General features: G+C 33.0%; 1 protein-coding gene across 1 annotated transcript; it reads right to left on the bottom strand.

Annotated features, from left to right (window-relative positions):
- Nucleotides 1–4,727: 4,727 nt before the first annotated feature.
- Nucleotides 4,728–5,999, bottom strand: LOC131040933 (ethylene-responsive transcription factor 5). The gene has a single exon (XM_057973896.2). It carries the CDS (start codon nt 5,580–5,582, stop codon nt 4,992–4,994), a length of 591 nt encoding a protein of 196 aa, XP_057829879.1. The 5' UTR covers nt 5,583–5,999; the 3' UTR covers nt 4,728–4,991.
- Nucleotides 6,000–10,271: the final 4,272 nt, after the last annotated feature.

Raw genomic sequence — 10,271 nt, 5'->3', positions numbered from 1 at the left:
ACTTCAATTACAATCAATGGCATGTGCGATGAAGAATATATACCAAAAATGATGAAAACATTGAAGACTCTGAAATTGAAGAAAACGATACCGAACAAAAAGAAAGAACAAAAAATGAATGGGAGATTATATCTAGGCTTCACCATGGCCAAATAATGTAAAATTTAGAAATAGATATGCTCGACAGGAGAGATATAGATAAAGAAACAAATTGGTCAATTGATTATCAAGGTGAAGAATATACTAATAAATCTATCAATTTCATTGTCACCATGAAAAGTATTGGTTCACTTATCGATGATGATATACCACACATTGTAAACTACCACAACTTCAACAATAAACAGGAAGAGGCACTTAATATTATCATTTCGCACTACCTCATAGATGGAACAAAACATCCTCTATTTATGATAATTCAAGGTACGACATGAACTAGAAAATCATGTTTAATAGGTGCCATAAATGAAGCACTTCAGAATGCTTCCATGTCAAATCGATCTCCTCTACTCGTACTTGCACCAACTGGAGTTGCTGCCTTCAATATAGGAGCATCAATTATTCATTCAAGATTAAGAATATCGATAAGAGATTTCAAAGAGCTTCAAGGAACAAGACTAGCAACCTTTCAAGAGGAAATGACACATGTCAAATATATATCTTGATTGATTAAATGAGCTTTATTGGTGAAAGGTTATTGGAGAACATAGACGCACGTCTATGCCAAGCTTTTCCTAAAAATGCTAATGAAAAATTTCGTAGGTATGTCTTCTACTCAAGTTGTAAAATTTTAATTATTCCTTACTTACACTAATTTACACTACAAAAATTTAAATACAAGTCATCATATATTCAAATAAACATAATTAATAGTTAACAAAAATATTTAGAAATATTTATGATTTCGGTTAGTGATCTTGGACAATTACCTCCAGTCAATGATAGATCGTCATATGAAAGTAAAAGACGAGCTAAACTATTATGGGAACAATTCAAAACTTTGGATCATATTTTTGGACAAGATGGACAAAACAATGACCAACAATGCTTTCATGAACTCTTAATGACATAATAGATGCAAAAGCTACATTAGATGATTGGATGTTACTAACGACAAGGTCTTATGCAACAATTGATCCAACAAGTAACCAAGAATTTGATAATTATGTTCATTTATTTTCAACAAACGACAATGTTCATAGCCATAATAGGAAGAAATTATAATCATTACAAAATTCAGTCACACACAACATTGCAACAAGAATTTGAGATCTTACTGGCAAAAAAAGTGCAATAGATGATGAAATCGATGTAGAATTACTATTATCTAAAAATGAAGTAATGTTGACATCAAATCTATGGATAGAAGCTCAAGACTTGTAAATGGAGCTTTAGGAAATATTAAAAACATTGTATATAAACCTGAAAGTGCACCACCTCAACCACCAACATACGTATTAGTTGAATTTGACAATTACTCTGGACTATCATTCAATGATCGTCACCCATCTACAATTCTAATTCCAATAATTGAAAGAGGTGGATCTTTACAAATACCATTACAATTGGCTTGGGCACTAATGATACACAAATCTCAAGGATTGACTCTTTAAAAGGCTACTATTGATATAAGACCATCAGAAAGAACATGACTAACGTTTGTGACAATCTCTTGTGTGAAATGCTTGCAAGGCCTATGGATCATGCCACCATTCACATATGATATATACATGAAATTAAAGAAAGGCAAACATGTTTTGAGCAGAAAAAGAGAAGAAGACAAGCCTCAATGCATCAAGAATACTTAATGTAAGTTTTCCTCTTACAAAATACATCTATTTTCCATATATTTAAATATTAGTATACTATTGGAATTCCTTCCTCTTAATGAAAATGTATATTTAAATTCTTTATACTATCAAATAACATTGGCACTCTTCCCTGTGACTTATTACCACAAATTTTAATCCTAACATTCAACCATCTAAACATTAATCTCAATGTATTGCTTTCTTGCCATAGGTTCCTACTATAAATGTGAAGACATGGAGAGATCAATTACATTTCTACAACATCAATATTTCTTGAACTACAAATGAAAATGTACATTTTTAATTCTTCATACTATCAAATAACACTCACACTCTTTTCTCTAATTTATTATAAAAAAATATAACTCTAAAATTCAATTATTCAAATGTTAATGTTAATGTAAACTTTTTTTTTTGTTTTAACAGGCTCGTCACATAAATGTGAAGACGTGGAGACAATTATTACATTCACAAGTACCAAAAAGAAGATGGTAAAAGAAATTCTTAGGCGTCTTACATCGAACATGGGGGGTTTGATCAAACTACCCTTGGGAACTCCATTTGAGTACTTCAATATTCACTCAATAAAATTATATATATGTTTCAACCGAAGTTAGTTCAATATTATCCAAATGCAACATGACGATGTATGATATTTACATTCATGTTTTGCAATAGAAAATTTTGCAAATTCATAATATACAAAACTAATAGTTCACTAAACGATATACTTCGTAAGCTACTTGTCTCCTATAGTAATAGAAAATTCATTTCAAAATTGAAGTAGAATGGGCATCATTAATTTTGTAACAACAATTTCAAAAAGCAATTTAAGGAGGCTATCCTAATCGTTTAATTTTTTTACAAACTCACACTATTCAATCATATGATATATTTTGAGTTTGGAAAATAATTAAAAAATAAATAGATTAATTTTAATATTCTTATTTATGTAACTATGAAATAAACTACAACCAGAAAATTATTACTGTATTTTAACTATGTATAATTATAAATGACTATCAATAAATACAAATTAAACATCATATATTATAACTAAAAATTCATTATATAAAAATTTATTAAATTAATATTATGCTAATCATGAATTACATTGTCTAAATATAAATAAATAAATAATTTTTTATTTTTTTTCTTTCACTTTAATCTGTATAAAATACGTCAAGAAGATGATCCCACCCAATCATCCCAACTAGATTGGGGACACATCCCAATTATTACATGCGGTGAAATGCAAACTCCACAAAACCCTAATTGGATTTGCTTCTCCTACTTAAAGACGAACCATAAAGAATGTGCCACCCCTCCGAGATCCATACTTCATATAAATTAAAGTGAAGATATATAGACTAACTTTCCTCCGTCCAACATTTCTTTGTTCCCCCCTCAAAAAAAGTCGTAGAAGTTGGGCATGTGATTTTTCTCCGGTTGCCCGTTATTAGTTTTTTAGAGATGCAAATATTCTCAGTTGGCTGCCATACATTTTCTTCCAGAGGCTATACTCAAATTACAGAGCCGCAATATACCTTTCTTGGACCTGCCATTCTGATCTTGAAGCTTTATATTTTGTACACCATGTATATTTAATCTATATGATCAATGAAGAGAACAGCTGCTGAAACAGTATTGATGTTTATTTCCTTTGTCAAAATATTTGTTGTTCTACTCCATTTCCCTGGCACGTTTAGTTAAGCTAGATATGAAATACTTTTCCTTTTTTTTTCCCATCTGTGCTCTTCCCTTCAACTCATACAGGAGGCCGGCAGTAACTGTGATGCAGACACATAAGCTATGTAAGAAAGAGCAGATCTATCAGAGAAAGCTTTACCTGGAGAAGCCTTTTTAGAGTATTGCTTTAAAGAGCAAACTGTTGAGAAAATGGAGGATCGTCTTCAGCAAATCAGAAATACATAAAACTAAAATGTCTGGTAATTATCTCACCTCATGAATTTTAAAATCTTATTCAGTTTCAATTTGTAGTGGCTTAATCATGGCATCTTCTGTCACATTGACATATTGACAAATAACTAATATTTTGACAAGTATAAATACATATACTCCATGAATGCATCCAGTATGCTGGATAGACGCTGCCGAAATAAGGATTGCGCTCTTTGTTTTCACGATTTTTCCCTATTTCTGACTGCTATTTAATGATTGGCGAGCAAATAGAAATATTAAACGTATGATGGCAGACAGGCAGGTTAATTACACAGCCGATATAGAGCTGTTTTCTTGCTGGACTGAGCTTATTAATTCTGGCACGTGACCAAACTCAGCCAACTTTCTCCACTAAGTCGATTCACGAACATGAATCATTACGCAAGATCGATACTTAACGGACTATCGAGCCGGCATTCTTGATGTACTCAATCCAGAGGCGGAAATTCAGTACTATTTCACGGGAGTCCATCTGGACTGGACATCTCAGCATTATTACATGAAAGGGAAACCAAAACGGTGAAATAAACAGGCGTACAAATGTTCAAGGGCGTATACTCAGTAAATATACAAAAGCTGAAAACAAAACTGAAAGCCCTCCACGCTGAACCAAAAAAGCGCAGTGCAATGCATGCATCCATGCCAAAACCCCGTGAAAAACATAATAAATTTCCGCGGCGATCAAAATGTGGAGTAAAAATATTATTCAATAAATATACATCCCTGTACAAAACCCCGTGAAAAACAAAATAATTGGCTGTAAAGGTATTGATATATTCAATAAATATACATCCCTGTACAAAGCCCCGTGAAAAACAGAACAATTCTTCGCGGCAATCAAAATGCGCAGCAAATATATTGATATGTTCAATAAATATACATCCCTGTAGAAAACCTCGTGAAAAACAAAATAATTCTCTGCGGCGATAAAAATGTGAAGTAAAGATATTGATGTATTCAACAAATATACATCCCTGTATAAAACCCCGTGAAAAACAACATAATTTTCCGCAGCGATCAAGATATGCAGTAAAGATATTGATGTATTCAACATATATACATCCCTGTACAAAACCCCGTGAAAACAAACACGATAAAAAATATGGACTAAAGATATTGACGTTTTCAATAAATAAGTTTAAATCTTTTTACAAAATCCGCAAACAACCAAACATTTCTCCACGCCGATCAAAATGTGGAGTAAAGAGCGACTCATGATTAGGGCATGAAAAGCCACTGGTATCCGCCGGTGAAACCAGCCATGGGAGCCGAGCCGTCTGAAACATTCACCGCCTCTGTCGACTCGATCACCGTACTACTTCCAGAATTCGAGCATGCCGGCGGCGCGAACAGAGAAAAACTCTCATCAGTCCGTTTCCTCTTCCTCGCCAGCGGCGGCGTAGCAGGAGCTGATCCGGCGGCGCCGAAAGGAAAATTCAGCACGGCGCGCTCACCGCGTATGGCTAAAGCGGCGCGGTCGTAAGCGAGCGCCGCCTCTACCGCAGTATCAAAAGTCCCCAGCCATTGCCGGGCGCCATGCTTTGCAGAGTCGCGTATCTCAGCCGCAAACCTTCCCCAGGGGCGCCGCCGCACTCCTCTATACCTCGGCTCAGTCGCCGCCATGAGAGGCGGCACCGCCTCTGCAAATAAACCCTCTGTCGCCGTCGCCGTGACAGTACTTCTCTTAACCTGCCTCTGGTTCTGGTGACTGAACTGTGGAGTTTTTTCCCAGACATCTAGACATCGCGGGTTCGAATCTCCGCCAACAGCTGCCGCCACAACGCCCTGCAAATCCCAGATTTCCTCCATTATACAACCGCAAATCAATCAAAACCCCTGGCGATTTGATCCCACACAACAGTCACAGTTCTCCTGCTCCTTATAAGAAATTCAAACAGAGGGTGGCAGTGGGAAGAAATCGAGCTTTAACTTCATCTTAACCCCGCTCCGTAGTAACCTAGCTGGTTAAGGCCAGTACGCCAGCCATTGCATAACAAGAAATGATTTCATTCTGCCCCAGTTGCATTAAACTGTCGCTTTCCCGCATTAAATGTCTGTTTCAAAGGGCCACTCCGTAAATGGGAAGCCAGCACGCCGGCATACTCGTACGACTGTAATCATACAAACCGGAATTCTTTCTTTCTTTGCCGCTCGCCTGCAAATTCCCTTGTCAATGTAGAGAATCAATACAGAGAGTTTGGAGTGCATTCCAGAGAGCTCGGACTGAGTCGGTGAAGAATAATATCAAAAACTAAAAAGTATAGTTATAATGGTTAGATGGGTTTATATTTAGCATTCATTATTGTTAAAAAAAGTTATATGGAATGTAGACTAATTATTATTAGATTTCTTTTAATTATATCATTATAATTCTAAATAATTATTATATATTTAAAAAAATTAAATATTAATTTTATTTTAAAGATTTTAATAACGATTATTTTTAACTCAATGAAATAATCATTTATATTCTTTTTATGATTTTGTCATAAGATTCTTTTCATGATTTTGTCATAAGATATTTGTAATGGTGAAGATACCCCTCTCTCTCTCTCTCTCTATCTATCTATCTATCTCTCTCCCTCTTCGCATGATATTGGAGTTGAAGATATATTATTGACATGACTATTAGAATGTTTGGATTAAGTTTATTTAGTTTTAGGGTTGGTAATGGATAAATAATGTAGATCATAAAGAAATTAATTGTTTGAATTTGATGAATGTTTAGAGTGTGGATTGTCACAAGAAATGATATGAGTCAATTTTAATTATTTTAAAATTGATTTGATAGAAAGTGTGTCAAAGGTTCTTTTGACCTTCACCTTCAAGATATTTTAATCTATAAAGGTAGTGTGTGTATATGCCATTCACACACTTATTGACATGCTAGGTCATCTAGTTGTCTTAGGTTAAACCCCTTGGTGGACCAAACTAATGGTGATGAGAACGATTAAAGATAACATTTTCTCGATATGTGGATGACCTATATGATGCTCATGCTGATTCAATTACTTTATTTTCCTTTAGAATTGAAGTGTGCCCTAACAACTATCTTATGAAGACCTTTAGGGTTAGCTCACTTGGTCTTGACTATCGCTTTAGGTAGCCCAGATCTTAGGTTCAACTTTTGATTTTTGTGTGGTGTGGATGAGGGTCCATTGCACATTGCTCAAATGTTTATAAGGGGGATCACCCTATAAAGAGCTAAGCTCCAAGTCACTTGGCTAAACTCTCAATTCTTCTCGGTAAAGAAAATAATGTATCTTATGAAATTAAGTGCACAACAAATGTCATGTAGCAACTTGTCACACAAAAAGGTGTGCAAGGTTGGTTACAATGGATAATAAAGTGGTTTAGAAAAGTTTGAATTTGAATTTTTGAGATTCAAAGATCATTCTCAAACTCCTTGAGATGAACTTGGATCAATCTCGCGTTACAAAAAATTGATTTATACAAATAATATGGTGATCTTGAGGTAGGGAGAGAATAAATGGAAGTAAATGTAAATTTGGCGAAATGTCGATGAATAGGTAGTGAATGCATGGAGTTTAGTACAAATGGGGGTGAACTGAAGATGGACAAAGATTAGACAACGAATGAAACCTAGCACAAGAGTATGTTGTTTGCTAGTATAATTAAGGTAGACAAAAAACTAAATGGAAAATGGAATGGGTATTCTAACCTCACCACTACATTTTAACCCCACTTTGATGTCTATGTGAATTTAGCATGGTCATGCATTTCAAAGTATATGAACATTCTCAGCTAACATGAAAAGAAATATTAAAATACACATAAAAAGATATGGGTCCTTCACAAAGGATGCACTTGTTTTCTTGTATTACATTTAGAATGAATGCTCCATGTAACATGTAAATTAACAAAAGATATTCAATGAGTGGTGTCTTCCATATGATCAAAATAAGCATAAACTATAAGTTTTTCTAGTTGTCTACGAAAAATAAGTAAAAAAGAGAACAAATAAGAAATTTTTCTATGTACCTTTTTTCACTGCATTTCATTTATGACATGTTTGTTCCTTTTTTTGACAACTACATAGCTTCATAAGGTTTGTGCAATGAGTTATTTACCTTCATTCTTGACTAGTCCTAGTAGTCCTCTAATTTTACTCCACCTAGGATTTCTCAATTTTCTTTCTCTTATTCTTTTTTCTCTTTTTGTTTCCTTTCAACGCTTTAGTTAACTTTAATTTTTTTTTTTTTCGAAAAATCCCATTATGTGAGGGAGATATTCCCATCAAACATTGAAGAAAATCATTTGTCACGTAGTGATTTCTTCTAAATTATTATATTGGAAATAAATGTGCTACTCATTAGACAAGTCAAGAAATAACCATAGTGACCAATTCACTTGCTAAAAGGTTTGACAGTTACGAATTAAACCAAAGTACACAAAGATGTGTTAAATCATCCAAACATGGTCAATCTACTTTTTTAGTCACTAACTCATTTGACTGCAAAATTTGACAAAAAATTCCAACGAAAGATGCATAATTAGATGTTTCATCGGATAATTAAAATTTATGCCCGACGTTCGTCGGAATTTCGACGAAAATTTCCGATGAAAGTTCATCGAAATTTCGACGAACGTTTGTTGGAATTTATCAATAATTTATAAATGACTAATTTGATCATCATATAAAATACACAACTAAACATTAGATTTATGCTTGGCCAACATTTATATGTATGTATGTATGTACACATACATATGTATATGTATACGTATACATATATATGTATATATACATACATACATACATACATATATATATACACACACACACATTAATAAATATGTTTTTTATATTTTTATATATTTTTATATTTTTTAATATAAATAAATATATATTATATTTTTATATGTATATGTGTGTATATATAAATATGTATCTTTAATATAATATATATTTTAGTTACACCAAGTTACATATGGGTACCTAACATCATCGTCCCACACCATGATGCTAGTCATAATTAATTATTTTAATTTCTATAAAAAACTTCCAGCCACAATCCTAATGGGTTGTGCAAAGAATCTCATCCATTAGATTGTTTTAATCTCTACCATTGGATCTTAAAGCTTGAATGTAAAACCCTAACATCTATTATGATGGAAAGTAACCCTATTCTCTCATTTGAACATTTTCTCAAGCTTTCTAACCCTAGCCTCATCCATGGAAGCCATTGTTCCAGGTTTCTCAAAAGTGCTTTGGCTTCATCAAATAAGCTATGGAGATCAAAGATTTCACCCAATCAATTCTTATAGTATTTTTAAAACCCTCGATCTGATGTAAATTTTCTCTTATATTGTTTGCAGATTTCCAAGTTGGGAAGGAGTGGCGGCCATAGGCATCTGTGGGAGATTAAAACCATTTTATTTGTTTTGGGTTCTCACCAATTTTATTTTGATATTTTTTTTTCTTTCCCTCTTGTTTTCTCAGTGAAACCCTAGATCTAATTTTTTGCATCTTTTCTTTGTTTTTGCAGATATCTCATAGGTGTGGACTGGAAAAAAGTGTCGACCATGAAAATATTTTGAATGTTGTATTGAGAAAATTATAAGAATGCAATTTAGTTTGTAGAGGCATGATAGAGAAGTAGACATGAACAACTATTGTTGCATTCACTTTTTCTACATTTTATTTCAATTATCTACATCAAGCGTAGAGCGACAATTGACACTACCAAAATAGATATTTCTCTTTCAAAATTTCTAGGGTAAAGTTTTTAAGTTATATGTGTTGAATCGTCTATTTTTTTAATATGTATTTCTAAATTTTTAACATTAATATATCTTAATATTGTCATTGATTGAAGAAAACACAAAAGTAAATTTAATATTTGTGATTTTTAAATTTTAATATTTTGAGAGTTTACAAATCATCTAAGGAAGAGCAAAGACAAATCAAGAGCTTATCAAATATCATTACACTAAAGAAGCTATATTTAATGATCATGCATCACAATCTTTGATGCCTTTAATTATGTAAAATTGACAACAATATTTGACTTATAGTGAAGGAAGTTTCACATCTCAATCCTCTTATAATAAATCCTCATAAACACTATATAACGCGACATTTTATTCAAAAACCCAAACTACCAAAATTTGATTAAAAAAAATTTATAACTATATATTTTATCTCCCTTCATTTCATTTACTTTTAATGTTATTTACATATTTTAATAAGTATTAAAAATATAATTTAATAATTTCTTAAAAATTACAAGAAAATATGGTACAAAACCATATCTACTTGTAGCGTCGTAAATTGTACACCCTTGCTAGGGTGGTACAATTCCACGCTTAGTTTAGCACCCGCCTTAATTAATTTAATTAAATCTAAAGTCATATTTCATCACTTCATGCATCATAAAAATGGGCCCTTTACCCTAAGTGTGCCCTTTTTAATTTTAGTACAGGACCAAAGAGTAGCACCCCTGTATAGGTCAGTTTGGCTCATTTTTCAACATC

The sequence above is a fragment of the Cryptomeria japonica genome, chromosome 9, assembly GCF_030272615.1.
Source record: "Cryptomeria japonica chromosome 9, Sugi_1.0, whole genome shotgun sequence".
Classification (NCBI taxonomy): Eukaryota; Viridiplantae; Streptophyta; class Pinopsida; order Cupressales; family Cupressaceae; genus Cryptomeria; species Cryptomeria japonica.
The sequence above is the reverse complement of the archived record's forward strand: the minus strand, read 5'-3'. Positions and strand labels throughout refer to the sequence as shown.